This window comes from Carassius auratus, chromosome 30, assembly GCF_003368295.1.
Source record: "Carassius auratus strain Wakin chromosome 30, ASM336829v1, whole genome shotgun sequence".
Classification (NCBI taxonomy): Eukaryota; Metazoa; Chordata; class Actinopteri; order Cypriniformes; family Cyprinidae; genus Carassius; species Carassius auratus.
The window spans coordinates 19,806,341-19,826,531 of record NC_039272.1 but is presented as its reverse complement, the minus strand read 5'-3'; the positions used below and the strand labels follow the sequence as shown (position 1 = coordinate 19,826,531).

At 38.5% G+C, this 20,191-nt stretch overlaps 2 protein-coding genes and 1 non-coding gene across 5 annotated transcripts in view; 1 reads left to right on the top strand and 2 right to left on the bottom strand.

The window, feature by feature from the left end:
* Nucleotides 1–2,199: 2,199 nt before the first annotated feature.
* On the bottom strand, nt 2,200–5,920 carry LOC113049554 (protein Wnt-11). The gene is made up of 5 exons (XM_026211988.1): nt 5,731–5,920; nt 5,099–5,334; nt 3,824–4,101; nt 3,392–3,684; nt 2,200–3,136 (listed from the first exon to the last, which is right to left on the bottom strand). Exons 1-5 carry the CDS (start codon nt 5,805–5,807, stop codon nt 2,962–2,964), a joined length of 1,059 nt encoding a protein of 352 aa, XP_026067773.1. The 5' UTR covers nt 5,808–5,920; the 3' UTR covers nt 2,200–2,961.
* A 927-nt stretch (nt 5,921–6,847) lies between these two features.
* Nucleotides 6,848–6,919, top strand: trnap-agg (transfer RNA proline (anticodon AGG)). Its single transcript has one exon. It is a non-coding gene; the product is annotated as a tRNA-Pro (tRNA).
* A 1,951-nt stretch (nt 6,920–8,870) lies between these two features.
* The window catches only part of eda (ectodysplasin A), a 35,847-nt gene continuing 24,526 nt past the window's right edge, over nt 8,871–20,191 (bottom strand). Inside the window, exons 2-8 of one of the 3 annotated variants that reach the window (XM_026211986.1) lie at nt 18,350–18,413; nt 14,578–14,613; nt 14,267–14,452; nt 13,737–13,771; nt 13,516–13,567; nt 12,283–12,407; nt 8,871–12,105 (exon numbers count right to left, since the gene is read on the bottom strand). In XM_026211986.1, coding sequence (XP_026067771.1) covers nt 11,827–12,105; nt 12,283–12,407; nt 13,516–13,567; nt 13,737–13,771; nt 14,267–14,452; nt 14,578–14,613; nt 18,350–18,413 — 777 coding nt within the window. In that variant the 3' untranslated portion in view covers nt 8,871–11,826. Of the gene's footprint in view, nt 12,106–12,276; nt 12,408–13,515; nt 13,568–13,736; nt 13,772–14,266; nt 14,453–14,577; nt 14,614–18,349; nt 18,414–20,191 lie in introns of all 3 variants that reach the window. The other 2 variants (XM_026211985.1, XM_026211987.1) reach the window with 2 other exon arrangements.

Here is a 20,191-nt window from a genome sequence, read left to right as displayed (position 1 = left end):
TGTTTAACAGAGCCATTCATAATGTGTAGGTCAAATAAACTTCATAAAGTAACATATTCCAGGGCTGTTTTACCATCGAAGACTTAGCCTTTGTTAGGACAAAGTGGAAACTCAACTCATTTTCCCATGGTGTTATATCGCTGAACCTCTGGCATGATTAGCTGTTGAGAAACCATGACACATTAGAGCTGTTACTGTGATAGATGAGAACCCTCTCTAAGCTTAATTAAATGTGTTTATTCAGCTCACTGATCCAAATCCAGACTTTTCTTAATCTGATGGTTAACCACACATTTGAGTTTCTGTCTGCAGCTACAGGCCGTCGAACAGGTGTGAGATCATGTCTGTTTAAGATGCAATTTTTTAATCATTTTAATGGGCTTTGAGGTTATTTTGTCTTTCTGACCACAAAAAGAAAATTCCCCTCATAGTAGAGGACTAACCCTAACCCAGGCATGACCTTTAACCCTGATCTCTACCCTTGGAACATACGACATACATCAACTGTCACCCTATAGAATAACAGCCGACATAGACAAACCACATTCAAATAAACACCAGGAGAACCCATGAGCTGAAAAGAACTGAAAACAGCATGCATCTGAACATTTCCACCCAGTTTTCCAACATGTTGGTAGCTCAAAATAATTTTTTAGGTTCTATTTTTGTCATGCCATACTGTTGATTCTTCACATATTTGGAGTCACTTGCAGATCTATTCTCAGTATGTGTGTGTGTGTGTCCAGCTATGTTGTGAGATTTGTAGCCTTTTGTGCCCTTTGCTTTGTCATTTGCAATATGGGGGGCAGAACAGGTGACACACACACACTCAAATTTATGGTTCAAATGGAAACCTCAGATAGCAAATGGACTAGATGTTCCTGCTATATGAAAATAAGTGTTTAACAAAGGGATTAAACCTTTGAATTAAACCTAAAAAATCCAAAGTTTGTGGCCTAGTTCAGTATAACATAGCGAAAAGCATGAAATAACTCAAAAGTTAATGTGAAGATCCCACTGTGACGGAAAAAAAAAAGTGCTTAAAAAAGAGGTTTGGAGTCTGTCAGCACAGATCGTTGGGATTGTCCTGCATCTGTTTTCACAAAGAATCACTCAGCAAACAGTCAAGCTATTAAACTCTTCCTCAGACTGTGTGTGTAAATACTCATGGTGTTGGTGTGTTGTGTTATACTCCTAGTAAACAATACACAGGACCAGGTTAAATGAGGAGCCGCATTCCAGAGATTGACACCGTGTGCAGTCAACAGCAAAAGAAGAGAGAATAATCTCATGTCGGAAAAACGGATCAGTATTTTTAGACAGAGAAAGAAATGGCATTACACTCCTTAATCCTTGAGATGTCAAATGCATCTCAAACACCTTTCTACTGTCTATCTATTACTTCCTGTGACTGATTATATCCAAAAGATGAACTTTTGTAAAGAAAAAATAACTGCTAATATTTTAGCAGCATCACCCAACATTCTTCTCTGCCAGTGTATTTTTTAAATCAACAAGCATTTGAGGGCCCTTGACTTTAAGCTGTTGAGCAAAGTTAAACCCCCTCCAAGGCTCAGCCTGTTTCTGCAAAGAGCCCAGAGGTCTGTGTGTGCCTTTGTCTTTCTGTAACAATGCAGAGATAAAAATCAGCCAAATCAAAGGACAAATGGAACTGCAAAACAGGTTAACCCCATACAGTCTATGGTTAACCCTCTGTCTCTTTTGCTTCTGTTGAATTCTTGCTATCTGGGCTTTAAATCTCTCTATAGCACTGATATCCTGAAAATGTCTTTGATGTGTTAGAATGTTGCTCATGTTCACATACAGAACTGCTATAAAATGCTGATCAGATTCTGACCAACATAAAGCTTCAAAACTGCTTTAGACTGACTGCAAGCAATACTTCACCAAAAAAAAAAAAAAAAAAAAAAAAAAAAAATTCTGTCATCATGTACTCACAGTCATGTTATTCCAAACCCATATGACCTAATATAACATAAAGTAAGATATTTTGAGAAATGTATCTGTGCTTCTTGTCTATACAGTGTAAGTCAAGGGTTGCCAATACCGTTTGGCTACCGACATTCTTCAAAATATATTTTTGATATGTTCTGCAGAAGAAAAAAGTCATAAAGGTTTGGAACACCAATTTTTGGACCAGCTATCCCTTTAACTCTTACATAATGAAAAATGACAAAATTAGACTCTTTCAAATTAAATATTTTAATAAAATAAATACAAATTTTCATTTTTACAGAAAATGTACAAATTTCCCAAGGTGAAATGCATGGCCTTCATCCTTCTTTTCATGAATACAATGGAATACAATGATTTCATCAAATCCTTCATAATCAAAACTCAGTGCATAGAACTTCTGAAGTCAACCAAACCAAACAGGTTAGATTTCCATCTTTTGCTTCTGTGGAACCTATGAAATTGATCTGACCAAGGGCCAGCTGCATAAACTTAGCCTCTGTAGTGTCTTAAGTACAAGTTTATGCAAAACAAAACAAATAAAGACCAGTCTTAGCTAAAAAATTAGTTGACTAACTTGTAAGTCTAAACCTTTTATTGCAACTGGCCCCAAAACAGATCTGAATAGATCTGTAATATGTAAAGTATTACTTTTCACCAGCACAGTCCTCCCCTCCCCCCCAAGTCTCTTTCTCTGTGCCAGAGTGTGAGTTTTGCTGTGAGCAGCCACTACTTATCACTCTGCTTTTCTGCGGGGTGCCTTGAGGGCCTCACTGCAGGGTTCTTTGTTTACAGTCATTCATTAAGTCTTTCACCATCCCATATTCCTCAACTCCGGCTCTTCTTTCTCCACTTTCACGCCATCCTTACAGCCCTCCGAGAGGATTATCCACTCACTTATGGCTCTAAAAAGATCATGCACATTCATCCAGCACTGCACCCTGCCTCCTTCAATCTGTCAATGAAGACAGTCCATAAGGGTGGCTTTCACTTGCAGACGTATCTCTCAATAGTGCGATGGCAGGTTTTGCAGGACACGTAACAGCACCAGTGATATTTACACTGGCAGCGCTCCACCAGCACCTCCGTGTAGGCATTATACCCTCGTCCACAACACATGAGTCCACAGCTCTCACTGCCGGTCGCAGTCTTGTTACACTGCCTACAGAAACAATACAGAGAAAAATATTCATACATAATGTATTTTAACACTGGCAAATAGCCTGTTTGCATTGTGAGAATCAGTATTTGTGTCTTTGTGTGTGTGATAATGTTTAACCAATTGTACGTTTTCTTTGTGCTCTGTCCCATTTGTCAGATCAGTGATCTTCCCTCATTCATTACAGTGACTGAGAACTGATTGCTCTTTCTCAACTCATCAGTAATCAATAATCCTGACCGTGGATTCATATCTCACCTGTCTGTGGTTCCGAATGACCCCTGCTTGGCGTTCTGTGAGCAGTAATCAGGAGAGCTGACCAGATAAACAAGTTCAGTCTCTCCGACCGGCCTGACCTCCATCTCACGGGGGACTAGCTGTCGGCGGGTGCCAATTTGGCGTGGAATGACCTTGATGGCCGACAGGTATTTAGACTTGAGGTCGGCTGAGATGCTGTTGATGTCTTGAAGGCCCTTCCAGCAGGTCTTCACAGAGCAGGAGCCAGAAACACCGTGGCATTTGCATTTCATCTCTAGAGCATCCACGAGTGCCTATGCAAAAACAACAAAACACATGAATGAAATGAGTTGCATCAAAGAAAATGCGTGTTCTGTTCACAGATGAGTGCATCAATTTCATTTATAAATGAAGTCAGTCTTTGGTGGAAATGGAGCATGCGGTTGATCTTACCTGTCTTCCCACCGCATTGTTGTGAAGCTGCATGAGTCTGAAGGCCTGTGGTCCTGAGCGGCGGTTCCTCATGAGTGCGTCTGAGAAAGCCGAACCCATCTGCAGGCCGTAGCGAACATTATCGCCGCAGCCACCCCAGCGGAAGTCTGGGGCCGCCTGCTCTGAGGGCGCTGGCGCACAGGAACAGCTGGGGAGCTCTCCGGAAGCACAGGCACGGGCGATGGCATGACTGACCACTGCAGCGGCCAGAGAGAACACAAACGCTGCCTCGCGGGTCCCTGCACAGAGAAGCCACTGTTAGATCACCTATGCAAACACTAGCAACCTGAACTCAGTACATTTGTGTGGAGTTTGCGAATTTATATTATGAAATAGTGAATGTGAATTTTTTTACATAGCTGATATTTCCAAAAGTACTGGGACACCCCCTTGAAAGAATAGGTTTGACCACTTTAGTATTTTCCATGAGTACAAATCTTAATGTTTAAGCATAAAATTATATTCTAGGGAATTGTGTGCTTCTAATTTTATAGCAACCATTTGGACAGGACCATTTTCTATTCTAATATGACAGTGCATGCAAGGGAAGGTTAAAAAAATAAATGATTGATTCAGTCAGTGTGGAAGAACTTGACTGGTCTGCAGAAAGCCAAGCTAATCCCAGTTAAACAAATCTGGTGTTACTTTAAATACTGACCTTGAGCCAAAAACTCATCACCAAACACCAGTGACTTGTACATACACTATATAGACACAAGTATTGCAACGTCCCCTTCTTTAGAACAGAAAAAGTCACTTCCAAAACTTCATGTATTAAAAATTGTATTTCAATCTCTGTTTTTGAAGTTTTGGAAGTGTCTAAAATGGCTGTTAAGACCAGTCAAGTTCTTCCACACTGACTGAATCAATCATTTATTTTTTAACCTTGCCTTACACACACGCACTGTCATATTAGAATAGAAAATTGTCCTTTCTAAACTGTCACTATAAAATTGGAAGCACTCAATTCCCTAGAATATCATAATATGCTTAAACATTAAGGTTTGTACTCGTGGAAATGACTAAAGTAGTAAAACCTGTACAATAAAAGACTAAGGTGGTGTCCCAATACTTTTTTGGCAATATAGTGTATATCTAAAAAGTAGTATGACTGTTGGTCAGTACAATGCTGTTCGTGAACGATTCCAAAACATAATTATTTGAATAAATGTTTATTTACTGACATCTGACAACATGTTATACAAGGACAGCCTGTCCATGTACTGTATGTATCACCTTTAGCCAGGTCCGGGGTGAAGTGAGGCGCGCTCTCGATGGAGGAGCAATTCCAGCGCATGTCGCTGAAGGAGCTCTTGCACGCGCTCTTGGTGAGCCTGGCCGCGTGCACGATGCTGTGCATGAGCTCGAGGTTCCGTCTGCAGAGCTGCAGCTGATCTGGCACGAGTCCATCTAGCAGTTTACAGTGATGCGTCTGATTCCACCCCACCGAGCTGCCGTTTACGGTTAAACCGCTGAAAACACACAAGTCTGCGTAAATATCCAAAACATACAACTAATTTATTTTAATTGTATAATGCCCAATTTCTAACATAGGCTTTCAACAAGGTAATCGACAAAAACTACAGAAACAGTGAAAATAATATGTTGCAATCATATGCCATTGGATTTAAAACTAACTTTTCAGTGCACCTAAGTGAATTGGTTCATAAACCCATTTGACTGATTCATTCTCGAATCGGATTACTCGGTTCTCGAATCATTGCGACAGTCTTTCTGAAACAGCAGAATAGAGTAGAGTTGGAATAATACGTGTTATTTTTTTTCTAGTCCTTTCTTTTTTGGTGATTATCACTTAATTCACTCCATGGTCCAACACTGCATGTCGTTTAACGAATAAATATACTTACAGCCATGATATTCCTGTGCAAGGATAAATCACGTCCAACATGACGAATAATAGAAGAAAATTCCAGCATGCTTTCATTTTGCTCTTCTGTTGTTTAGAAATCCTAGTGAAGTCCGGTTTTGTTCTTTCCCAGTGGTCAAGATGCACACCGAACTACCTTCGCTGAATGTGTCCGAGTCAAAGTGAAGCTCTCTCTCTTTCATAGTTTGGCTATGGGGCTCGACCCGCCCCTCTGCACGTGGGCGGGTCGCAAGATTCATATTCAAGAAGCGCGCGGAGAGATTTCCCACTACAGTCAGTTTACAGGAGGTAAAATACTGAGAAGGAATAAAATGAACCACATAGTATGGTCACACTAGTCAAACAAACAGCATACGCCAAATCTCAGCCGAATTAAAGTAGTGTTTATCAAAGCTCAAGTGTTAACGTTAGTTATCAAGCAGATCAAACTGATTTAATGTCTTGCCAGTCGACCGAGCAAACGCTGTTTTTATATTAATTATCATCGGAGATTTAACGGTTTGTTGTTATTTTCCTTTGTGCATGTAGCCTGGTGAGCAAACAGATTTTTAACCGATTTGTCGAGGTTGAGGTAAAAAAAAACATTAGTAACAGACTCATCTGTAATCTGCTTTACAGGGTGTGCGCCTTCCCAATGGAAACAATTGGGTTTTAATCTTTTGAAGATTTCTGTCCAAACGGGATCAACGACCCGTTCATTTACATTAAAATCTGTTTGACTCGGCTTTTTCCTTCAGATAAGCCGGATTTCTCGTTCCTCAAGCCTTACAAGCACAAACAGCAGTAGGTCACTGTAACCGGGCAAAAGTCGCCGGAGTCATTAGACGTCAATGATCCATATTCTATTTTATTCCAAACTAAATTTCCCAGTAACGTTACTACAGTAACTTGTTATCAAAGTCTCATTTATGGGTTCTTCAGGATTAAGAAAAGCAGAATTGTACATTGTTGATCCGCTTGAAATCTGCCTCACTTAGAGAACAGTCCAGTTATAAAAGAAAGTTAACTAATCTAAAATATAATAATTAAGATAATTGAATTGGTATCGTCGGTGGTATCCATTAAATATGTGCTTTCCAGCCACGCATCTTCATCGCGGCTCGTTGGTCTAGGGGTATGATTCTCGCTTAGGGTGCGAGAGGTCCCGGGTTCAAATCCCGGACGAGCCCAACTTATAATTTTTTTCCCAAAAAATATCCGATTCCATTTTTTACTATTGAAATAAACATATATACGAGCGATAAATAGCATCCGTGCAGTACAACTGTTTAATAAACACAAATCTATTTTACTCGTATGATCAGTAGATGCTTATTCAGTTGAGCATAATGTGCCTCAGAGGCGGATTCAAGAATGCAGCCTGGAGCATGTGAATGGCGGCGCTAATCACTCTAGTCTGATCATCACATAGGTGTGAATATCCACAGGTTCCAGAGCGGGCATACTCACAATCCGAAATAACATATCCCTCACATTTGCGAGGGGGCAGCTCGGCCACTCCACGGAAAGGTGAGAAAAGTAGCTCTTTGATTCGACTCGTCCTTGAATACTTAACCCTCTGAAATGTGTCGAGACAGACCAGAATCACGAATAGACTAGCAATGGGCCATCATCAGCCACCGAAACTGCAAACTGGAATTTTGATTGATGTGCATGCGAGTGCGTGAATTAGTCGGGATTAAGATCAAACAAACCAGTTCTCCTTTTTTTTAATGGAGAGAGAATAACACAAATGCCTCACGGGGCTGCTAATCCGATCAACAAATCCTGCCATAATCGGAGGCCTAATCATCGAGCATTGTGTGCTGTAAATAAGCGACATCAATGTAATCGTATCAATAAATAAACCAAATTAGTAATCTTAGGTTACAGCATGTTTTATAATGAATCGTAAATGAAACGAAACTGTATTTTCCTTCGCTGTAGTGCAATGCTCTGTACTTTTTAAAGAGAGACTGGGAGCAGAATATTGAGTCTTTAATTTAAATTTGAACTTTAGTTGACCTTTTGTAATCCCAAAATTTCAGTAAAGTGTGGGCTACTACATTTATATGTCACAAGTTACACTTACAACATAAAACTCACATTGACAAACAAGCTCTTGGACTAGAATGCAAACTTAAGAAAGCCATATTGAAGAGATCAATTCAATTAGGTGTGGAACTGATCAATTTCCGAAAAGTGATGAGGAGCCAACAACCATATGGTTTGAAGAAGATATTCGCTCCAAAATCAAATTAAGGTAGTTGTACAGAAGCCTAAAATATTTCCAACCTTATCATAATTAGTATTATTTAAGAAATGTAATAGTATGTCCTCTACATCTCCACAGAGGTTTAAAAAGTTAGCATGAGGCATAGAAGAGGGCCTAGTTAGCAATAACAAATCATATTCTTATTCTTGTTTACAGGGGCTCTTCACTGTGCACCAGTACAGTGTGTAAAAAACTGGACTTGTTCTGCGCATTAACAGAAACATGAAAGAGCTTCGGATGATGAAGTGTGAGATGCAGATGTCTATTGTGTAGAGTTCACCTGTTTGAAGCAGTTTGCTTTCTGTTTTGTACCCTTTGACGTAATTGTCCTGAGATTTTAGACAAAAGCTTAGCACCAACAGCGTATCCTGTCTTTTGCATTTGTTTGTGTACAATGTAGACAGAGGAATGTGGAAACAGGTGACGAGTCCTTCATGTTTGTGAAAGAATGAGACTGTGAGGTGTTATTAGCCGTTACGCCATCCTCCAGACCACTTAACACTGAATACACACAGGCAGAAAGGATGTTTTTGTTCTAGACAGTGTGGAACAGCAATGGAGTCGACATATGCTTCGTGAAACTGATTTGGTTTCTCCACTGAGAGTTTGAATCAACATGTTAGTCACACGTTCACAGATACAGTCAGTTTTTAGATCTGATTAAATCAGGCCATAAACACCTCTGTATATGACTACAATATACTGATGGTCATATTTGAATTATATGAATGAGTTTACAGTTATTAGAAAACATACACATTTTTTTTAATGGAACACTAGGTGGCACTGCACACCAAACTGGCCCAAAACTTTAGTTCTCAATGTAATAATTCATTGGGAATTGAAGCACACTTCAAAAATAATCTTCCAAAAACAATTTAATAGGACATTAAAAACTTTACAAAAGAACAAAATATCTTATGTACATATATATACAGTCCCTGTATAGTTTACAAATATACATAATCTTCTTCAGTAAAACAGGACTACATACAAATCATTTACCCACAAAGACATTCGTATCTAAAACTCACACACACACATACACACACAAACACACACACAAGAATAAAAAACTCAAACAAGCTGTCGGTCGGATGTGATGTTTGAGGGAAGAAAAAGGGATAGTTCTAAACAACAAATCTATCCGAACACAATCACATTCAGACTCTCCTGTTTTTTTTTTTTTACATTTCAATGTGGAGACCGAGGGAACATGCAGAGGAAACCTGAGGGCAGATTACCAGCTCTCTTTACAAGGTTCCAGATAATTCCCATGCTTCTTATTATTCCAAGACCTTTGAACGCACAATAAAGCAGTTTGTTCTCACTGTGAGGATCTGATTCTTATTAACTAAACTACACTCGCATAATTCAGTTTTTCTTTACAAGCCATTCAGATCCACAATCCTGAGCTGTCACTTGGGCGCTGGAGAAGTCTCCAGGGTTGATTCATGACACTGTGATTTTTATCAGGATGTGTTGGAGTGAAAGACTGGCTCATGTGTTTGGAATGGAATATTCCTTACTGTATACTGTGTGCAATATATACTGAATACTGCCTACTAGTTCTCTAACCGTTACGTGCAACAGAATAGATTATTAAATGCTATGTTTCAGTAGTATTCTAGTTAAAGAGTTTTCTTGTATGTTCTACAGGATTTAAAAAAAAAATTGTTTATATTAATGGGAATATATGTGGGATTTTGTATTGTGGGATACAGTATTCAGCATATACGCTACTGAACAGCATTCTTTTGAAATAGAAATCTTTTGCAACACTGTAAATGTCTTTACTGTAACTTTTAACCAATTGAATGTGTTCTTAAATTAAAAAAATACTACTGACCCAAACTTCTTTGAACCCTCTGGTGCTCCTCATTTAGGAGCCACACTTGTGATCTTCATGGTCAAAAGTGACGGACACCTAAAATGTAACCCCGCCAATAAAATCCATATAACATATTTTTGTTCCATAATATTTTTTTTTATTTTGAGATGATTTCATGGTACTAATTAATGCAATAATTATGATCAATTTCTTTCAACTGAAAAAAAATAATAATATTACTTTTCAATTAATGCAGTATTTCATGTTAAAATAGTCAATGCCTTTTAAATCCAATTTATTAAGTCAGATTAGTGCTGGTGGGAGTAAAATAAGAAAAAAAAAAAAAACTATTCCAAGTTCTATATAAAAGGCCTATAAATTCGCTAATTGTTTTTAAATACATAAATACTTTTTTTTATTAAGTTGTGGGTTTAGATATATATTTAGACCTTTTCAAATACAACTTTTTGTAAAGGTTTAGATTTTTGGAGGGTTTGAAATGTTGATTTGAAGCATGAGTTTTTTTTTATTATTATTACTACAGTCAAACCTGAACACAGAAAGCATTTTGTTACACAAAACATAAAAATTATATAAAAATGTAACAAAAATGAACAGGAATGTTTTATCAGAGCTTTATTCTTCTGGGTCTAGTCTGATTTCAGTTTTCTGACTTGTTTTGGCTTATGGTTACAGAGTGGATGTGTTGGTTTTGCACTCTTGATGTTTAAGTCTATCACCCCATCATTGCTGTGAACTATTTTCAGCATTGAGGCAGGTTTGATTTTTATTTTTTATTTTTTTTTAGATTTCCCATTCATTTCCTAAGGTCAGTTATTTTTGACCAAAGACCACAAGTGAGACTACTTTTTTACGACCACTTATTTTTGTGTGTGTTTACATTCCAAATGCCATAAAACTCACCAAGTTTCATACCATTCCGCTGAAGCTGTGATTTAAAAAAATTCAAAAGTGACCGAAGAGCACCAGAGGGATAAACAGTAGTGTGTGTGTGTATGTATATAAACACACACACACACACACACACAGTAGTACAGCATGCATTCTATGTACTGTAGCAGAAGTAATCAAAGTACAACAGTATTCTATTCCAAACACAGGCAGACTCAGTGCTTCATATGCTATAGAGGAGCACTACTGTCCCCTACAGGAGGCATATGGTATTGTATTGCATATTCAGAATGATGTTTAGGACACTAAAAAAACATTATGGATTATCATCAGTTTCAGTGCCTGAACTACTGTCATCACTCAGTTTTTCCCACAGGTAAACAGCAAAGAAAAATAAAACTGTACATTTCAGAATCACATGACTTCATATAAAAAATGGGTATCTTGACTGCATTTGTAAATATTCTGTAGATATTCTGTTTTATACATTGCCATTATCAGTGCTTAATAGAAAAGTACACAGGTTCCCTATTTATGTGTTGTTGAATCTATAAAAGTGTGTGTCGGTTATGGATTGAGCGGGCGGCTAACTGTGCACTGAATGAATAGAGTATCACTTCGGTCACAGTTCCAATCACTGCAGTCATTGCAGGTGCATTTCCTCCCTGTGCTATGTGTACTGGGTACCACATACACGCAGCAGCTGTAGGGCGCTGAGCTCATCCACTCAAATGGCTAGAATGGTTGATACACAATGCATCTTGGTTATTCACCAGGAAGCCAGTCTGTTGATTTAATAATTTGTGGTAAATGTTGTGCTGCTAGTGTTTGCGGAATGATGGAGACTGTTTCAGTGCTCAGAGAGAATTAGATCTTTTTGTCAGTGTTGGTCATGCTACACAGTCACATTTGCCTGATGCTCGGCAGATATGTAGATGAGCCCGGTCGTCCATAAATGGGTGGCTCTGTGTCCTTGGGGCGGTGCTAATGACACATACTGGCTCAGTTGAGTTCAGTGGGTGTGGTCTGTGAGCTCATCAGCGGGATGTGTGTGTCTGATCGGGTCGACCTGTACGGGCTCAGGAGTGTCCGGCGGCAGGGGTGTGTCCGGCAGCAGGGGCGTCCCCTAGACGGATGCTGCCGAGGAAGGTGGTGTGGTTGCTCATGGAGATGGAGGTGTCCTCGTACACCATGCGGATGGAGATCCTCTGGCGGGCTCGCAACAAACACACCCCCGCGGTGTAGCAGGTGTTGAACTTGCGCTGGCCGGTCTCGATGCTTCGCGTGCAGCGTAAGAATGGAGTCTTATCAACCATCACCTCATAACTCGCTATGTCCGTGAAGTTCAGGTAGTATACCTGTTCAACACACAGACACAAAAGGAAAGCAAATTGGGATAATGGTTAGTCATTTTTTAATCATGGTAATATTAGAAATAAAGATATATATGTATTTTTTGTATTTGTATGAAATGTAGACTGTATTTGTTTGTGTATAAGCAGTAGAGTTAGTCCAGGGACTGTACTCACTTCTACCTGACTATATATAAAATATGTTCCGTCGAGAAGGACTTCCAGCTCTCCAGAGCGTGAGTGCATTTTAAACACTCTCTGATGGATTGAGATCATTCTCCAATTTTTCAACACACCTTCTGACAAATCTCACAAACAGACACCAGTAAATACTCAATCATCTGTTATGACAGCAGCGACACATAGTTAAAACACACACACACACACACACACACACACACACACACACACACACACACACACACAAGGGCTCAATCATAAGGAAGTTTTTTTGCTTTGTCAAACTTTTCACTGACCCTAACACCAATAAATTATAGATTTCTCATTGATCATTTTAAATAATTAAAATGTAATTTAATCCTGTGATGCAAAACTGAACTTTCAGCAGCCATCACTCCAGTCTTCAGTGGCACATGATCTTTCAGAAATCATTCTGAAATGATTCTAATATACTGATTAGATGCTTCAGAAACATTTCTTTATTATTATAAACACTAAAAATTGTTGTGCTGCTTAATATTAGATTTCAGGATTATGTGATGCATGGAAAAAATCATTTATTTGAAATAAAAATATTTTGTAACATTATAAATGCCTTCATCCTTTTGATAAATTGTGTCCTTGTTAAATCAAAGTCTTAATTTCCTTCTGACTGCAACGCCAGCATATTTTTTCTTCATGAAATGTGAATTTTTATTTATGTTCGTTCTTACCGTATTTTTTTGGACTATAAGTCGCACCTAAGTATAAGTCGCATCAGTCCAAAACTACGTCATGACGAGGAAAAAAACATATATAAGTTGCACTGGACTATAAGTCACATTTATTTAGAACCAAGAGAAAACATTACCGTCTACAGCCCAGAGAGGGCGCTCTATACTGCTCAGTGTAGACTACAGGAGCAGTGAGCAGCATAGAGCGCCCTCTCGCGGCTGTAGACGGTAATGTTTTCTCTTGGTTCATTACTCTTAGTTCATTTCTCTTGGTTCATGTCAAATTAATTTTGATAAGTCGCACTTGACTATAAGTCGCAGGACCAGCCAAACTATGAAACAAAGTGTGACTGGAAAATACGGTATTTTTACAAATAACATTTACAACAGCCAGTGGGCCATCCTTATATTTAAGCCCTTTATACAACCTTTAACAAATGAAAGATATTCCAACACACAATATCAATAAGCATTATGAAGCGTATGAATAGTTGTATGTGGGAGATCATTATTTAACTCTTACCTTCTTTCACCTGGATAGTAGTTTCCTGACCTTGAAGATGCACCACAGCTGGCTACAAAAACATCATGTTTAAATTCACAAATTCAAAAAACAAAAAGAAAGAATGCACACACTTATAAGCATGTTCCAAATGTGTCTGATCTACACATCAAAAATCTTCGTATTACTTATTACTGAGAGAATATAATATGGAGAGATGAGCAGTGTGGCGGTGGAGATACCTGTGTCTCTCTGTGTTTGCCTTTATCAGCGCCACCTGTTGACAAACAGTGGGGAAAGGAATTAGTTGCTTTCGGTCTTTTATTAATTGCTTATGATCTATTCATACCATGCAGGGAATGTTTGCTACACATCCTTGCAGCAACAAGCCTTTCAATAAAAAATAATAATAATTCCAATGGATTGCAAAAACTTGCACAACAATGAAGCAAAATTTCAGTCGATTTTGTACTTGTATGGTGTGTTGTGTGGCTCTGTTGCATTGTTCTTGATGTGAGCAGGCATAATACGGAAATCCCATTTTTTCCTCCCAAAGACATATATCGGAGTAAAGCAGCTTATTGAATAAGCATAAAATCTCATGCGAGTGACAGTTGTCAGAGAAGAGATGTTGTTGCAAAGGGGAAGATTTGATTCAAATTTGAAGAAAGAGTCCGAGTGCACATAAATTTGAACAAGAATTGTCCATTTTGATTTAATGTTGACTTTAAACTTGCTGTGACTGCGTGCAGAGGCAAGTGTCTGTATTAACCTGAAGGTCCCTGTGGTCCAGGTGGACCTTGTGGTCCAGGTGGCCCTGCGGGTCCAGGAGGTCCGGGTGGGCCAGAGGGACCCATTGCGTTACTGCCCGGGATTCCCGGGATCCCTGGTATTCCAGGTGGACCTTGTGGACCAGGTGGGCCTGGGGGTCCAGGAGCGCCAGGGGGTCCTTTCTTGCCTAAAAAAAAAAAAAAAAAAAAAAATGCATGAATGCAGGAATCTGTCATAAACTAAAACATAAAAGCCCTAAAGAATGCCACATAAAAAAATAAAATAAAATAAACGTGAAAATGATGAAATTACCTTTTTTCCGCTCTCCTTTCTTTTTTCCATTAGTTTCTGGAACAGGGATAAGCAGCAGGAAAAGATAATCAGTTAGAAATGTATCTTTTCACATTCACGATCACAAGTGCAAACAATGTTCTTCCTGGCCTCCTGCTTTTTTCTTCCAGAAAAGAGACTGATTTATTCAATCAGAGTGTTTATTTGTTTCCAAGTTGCTAAACCGATAATGACACTCGCATGACCACAGAAAAACAAACCCCAAATGTAATTTGAAGGACAATTGCTTCTGCTGGTGTCTAAAAATAACACACGCACACAAACACACACTCGTCTCACTGTACAACAATCTATAATACTGAAGCAACAAAAGTAGACACAAGAGTCAAACGATATCTAGTAAGAGTGTGTTTGTGTGAATGTGTAACAAATGCAGCACATCTGCACTAAACAAGTCGGACAAAATCCACTGTTTTATAGTTTAAAGTCTAGTCTAAACACACACACACTGACTCTCAGGAGACAGATCTGTGTTCCTAAGGCCTGAGGTCACTCTTGTGTTTGTGTTGGATAGTATTCGGGGGTCTTTTTTCGCAATAAAACCACTTCAAATCATTCGTAAATGACTGCTGCGTTCAGTGTGTTGTCTGGTGAGCTTCGCACGCGATATCTCTTTTTCTCAAAACACAGAATATCAAAAGTGAAGAGAAACAACCTGCTGCTGCCTTTAATCTTCTTTTTTCTCATTATATGAAAAACAGTGGAGGGGTTGGGGGCTGGTGGGGGTGGGACAACATGCACATACCAGAAAGAAAACATGACACTTAATAATAATCATGCAAAGAACTTGACCTGCCTTCATCACAGTTGTTTATTTCAGCGCAAACGCTGCGTCTTATTCACATACCACTGCAATCCTCTTTAAACCGCCGCAATTGCAGGGTGCATTTAACATAGTGATTTTACTGGCCATAGAAAGCAAATGGACAATATGGTTAAAGAATTAATTCAGTTAAACCATGCATTTTATTTGAAAATGGACTTTGTGGTAATTTTCAAGTGATCTTTGAAGTGGAAACTATAGCCAGATTGAGTTTGCGTCCCTGCTCTAACAACACAGTACTGACACAATGGCCCATAAAAAAATGCTTTTCTCTTTGGAACTGCAGGGCCTTCACACATCAAATGTTTAATATTTCAATAATATTATTTTATTACTGAAGTTTACTAAAGTTGCGGGTTTTCAGAACTAAAGATGAAAATAAATAAACATGCAAATATGACATTTTCAGTGAATTCTGTTCTCAGAATGAACAAATCATTCAACCCAGTTCACATAGCCTTGGTTTGTTTTGTAAAACCTATGCGTAGTCTTGACTTCTACTCCAAAAAACCTCTCAATCAGAAAATATTTACCAGATTACCACATTTAATATTTGTTTATAAACCCTAACACACAAACTGTCCCTGCAGCTTTAGCCGATTTTACCTGATTTACAAAACGTTTGCTAAACATAATGAAAAAATCCAAGTTTTATTAATCTCAGGTTTTGTGAAATTGTCAACACCCGTGGCGCAGATTTATCCCTCTGGTGGAGCCGGTGAGCCTCAGAGAGCCTAACGTCAAGAGCAGCATCAGGGAACGGTAACATTTATATTGTAGTTGAAACGCAAACGAATATACGTGCAACTAAGATATTTTTAAAAGCAACTCAAATTATTATATAAGAAAAAGTGCTTTTAAATGTTAAACTATAGATAAAATACAAATAGAAAAAGTCTGTGTACATGCATATTTACTTTAGGCTTACTTGACATTGGGCATGTCTGTGTTTGTTTTATGGGAGAAGAAAGAAAGAGTGTTAAAAGTCTTTAATGAATGGAACAAATTAGCATCAAAGACGGACAATATTGGAACCATATTTCACACCGAACACGCAGCTGCACACACAAACACACCGAACACCAGCTGTACATTCGCAAAGTTAACGTTTATGAGGCCACAAAGTGAGTGAGTTTGTGTATGTGTGCGAGTGCTTTGACCCATGAATCTGAGAAGCGGGAAGAAGACAGTATGACTGTTGATCACAAGAATGGATTTAAATTGCTTCCTTATTAAACCATGCATGTACACACAGATGCTCACACACAGTTTCACACTCACCTAACACAGTCTGATGCTTGGATTTCATACTCAAATCTAATCAGTTCAAATCTGTGGTCAACATTTCACGGAAATTTAGTTGAACAGAATTACAACTAAGCCAATCAACAATGATATGAGTTATGTGCGTGGACGCTGTTCAAAATGAGCTCACGGCGATGAGTGAGGTCTATAGTTTCAAACACACACATGCAATATCATATATGTCTACATAACAGTATGTTCGGGATTTATGAACATCCATACACTGCTGTCAAATATACAGAGATTTACAGCTCAGCATATACAGGCATTATTTCCATCTGCAACACACCTGAATGGGACACTCTAGTGTGTTTAAGAGAATTTAATGTACAATTTAGTGCACAAGGCTCCCACACACAAACACAACAAACTCATTCACTTATTAATAAACAATTTTACTTAGCTTAAAAAGACACACTTACAGCAAGGGTAAAGTTTGGTAGTCTCAATACCAGTTGAACCACATTAATTGCCTTTTGTGTTTAAATTGATAACTTTGTTGTGCACCCAGTCACATTACCACAAGTTAACATGGCACTGTCTAGTGCTGAAATGGGACAGTTGATGACAATTTTGGGGGTAAAACTATACAAACTGCTCTCAGGAGATGTCTACTAGCTTCTGTAGGAAAATAAAATTTTCTGTAAACCTGATATCCTCGTTTGATCTCAGAAAAAGGCGAGATTTCAGAGAAAAACGGTCAATAGTTGTGTCATCCTTCAAAATCCATTTCTTTTAAGTCTGCTAATAATAGTAGTAGTAATAACAATATTAATTTACTAGTACTTTAACAATAAAATACTTCTAATATATATTCAGGTTGGCTGAAAATTTAAATAAAGTAGAATACGATTATAGTGGACCAAAGGAAACAATGTCTTAGTATTTAAAATACAAAGTTTAATGTCTTTCTACCAAAGTGCTATTATAAAGCCTTAAAGATATATCATATAATTCCTTACTGTACATCTCATTTGTTGACATGAATCCACCCTATAGGTATCATCATCAGTGACCTTGCTTTCCAGACATCTGCTTCAGCATCCTTTGAGATGGCATGTGTGCACATTATCTGTGTTGTATCGGTATTTGTTTTGGCACAATGACGCACACAGGTGCAAAAGCTGAAACAGTAGAACTCGCGATCAGAGCCAGTGACTGCACAGCCATAATCAAAGCCAAACCACCTGCCAATCAAACCGCTGCCAACTGGAGCCAATCACGGCGGTGGAAAGAGGAGTAGGTAACCAAAGCTAGACACAGCCAATGAGAAAGAGCAAGAGAGGAGCAATATCAGTTTGTTAGAAGCTACCAGAATGGAAAAAGGAGAGGGATTTCACGTATAAACTACTGGTGTGCACAGCATAGCCCAGTAATGAGTAAGATGGAAGGAATGAGCGAGGGGGAGAGAGAGAGCGAGAGGTAGCATGATCAAATGAAGGAAATGCATCTCGTTCTGAACTCTAAACCACATCAAAGAGAAATTGCTGGCAATCTCACAGGCTTTATACTCACGTATACACACGTACACACACACGCACGTCTTAATATAAGCTCTAAATTTCATGCATACCAACACACACACAAAGGAGTTTTTTTTTTTACCTGAACGTTTGGTACGATGAATGACTCTCTCCAGCCTTCTTGTGTGTTCATCTGTCCATCTGCTCTGTGAAGATGAAGGAATAAGGTTTTTTTAAATAGAGCGCAGAAGAATAAAATTAATTCATGGTGCTGTTTCAAAGCATTTTACATTTTAACTTGAGTTTGAGCCAAAACATGATCAATGAAATGAATCCACTTCTTCATAAAATAAATGTCACCATACAGGCACACATACACCTCCATTGAAAGACAGGATAATGAACATAGTGTGTGTGTACATGTTGAGAAACCCTGTGGATTTACAACTGTAAGACATTCCAATGAGATGATCCAGCACACAAACACACACAAAATCACTTACACTTAATTAATTATTTAGAAAGGAAATACCTTTCTTATCATTATCTCACATAGGAACAGAGTAATAGCGCTGCAAGCCTTACACACACACACACACACACACACACACACAGACAGAGGAAGCAAAGACATTTTCACAGAAATTGATGAGGTTGGGAGAGAACTTTCTCGTTCTTAGTTTCTTCATTTCCTTCTCATTCTTTATTCTTTGCTTCCTATTTTTCTTATAATCAGGGATAACTATCAGGTCAGGATACTTCAAGACAGTTTGGAGTTCCTGTCTATGCTTATACACAGTGAATGAAAATGTTGAGAGAAGAGTAACTCTGGGTCAGTTGCAGTAGCACATATCTGTGTCTGTGTCAGTAAGACATGAACATGACCCTGCTGTTCTTCACAGTAGAATCACGTTACAAGACCTAGACTGCCATTGTCATCTTCATAGCTTGTCTTTTTTCTTTTCTTTTTTGATTGCAGAACTGTTGAAGGGAAAGGAGTCTGAATTCACACACACACACACACACTTGTAGAGCAGGGTTAACGGGGTCATCCAGCTGTGTCTGGGTAATACTCATGTTATTTATGTGATTAGAGAAGTCACTAAATCAGAAAGTTCAGCCCCAGAGTGCATTGGGTGTATTCATGTATCCATGTAAAACATAAAAGCGCGAATGTGAAAACAAGAATGTGTGTGTTTTAACTGGTAAGATGACACTTTTAGATCTGTAAACACCTTGCTGTGTCACACTTTGTTTTTTTAATCCACTGTGTGTTTGAAATCAGACACTCTAGGCCTGTCTTCCTGCCAGAGGATGTTCCAGCCTTTGGACACGATGTTCTGGCTCAGACTCTGTGTGTGTGTGTGTGTGTGTGTGTGTGTGTGTGTGAGAGAGAGAGAAAGAGAGTATTGAAAACATTTCTTCAAGCTTACAATGATCTTCTTATTTGCAATTATGATAAGCAACAAAAGAAAGCGAGTATGGAGGTTTAATTACATCTACTTTAGGGACAAAACGGACCCTAGAAGTTAGCCAAATCTGACCAAACCTTCCTTTGGGGACATCTGAGTCGCCATCAAATTTAAAAGGGATTTATAAATAAAGCAAAAAATGTGTTTCCAATATTAAACATGCAAAACGTTTTCTTTTAGACGTATGGTTTGGGTTAGTTTGCAGTAATTATAATTAGCTTTAAATATATACAAATAGAGGTCTACGATGTCCTCATTTAGCAAGACGCACGCGTGTGTGTGTGTGTGTGTGTGTGTGTGAGAAACAGCTCTGTGCAGTCTAGACCTTGTAACTCGACTCTAGTGTGAGACATCTCATTTGTCTCTTTTTTAGGTCATTAGAAACTTTGTCTTACTGCGATATCACAAGAGATCCACAGTTGGATTATTTGGTCTTTTGAACTTTCTGTTCATTATATAATACATGGTTTAATGCATTTTCATCATTGATGATAAGAAATGTTTCTTGAGCA

Bases quoted from the DNA above. Each gene is read 5' to 3' on its own strand.
- LOC113049554 (XM_026211988.1), bottom strand. From the start codon at position 5,807: ATGAAAGCATGCTGGAATTTTCTTCTATTATTCGTCATGTTGGACGTG. The intron at 4,102-5,098 runs GTGATACATACA...TTCTCTGTGCAG, and splicing joins CACCCCGGACCTGGCTAAAG to GGACCCGCGAGGCAGCGTTT. The intron at 3,685-3,823 runs GTAAGATCAACC...GTTTTTGCATAG, and splicing joins ACAATGCGGTGGGAAGACAG to GCACTCGTGGATGCTCTAGA.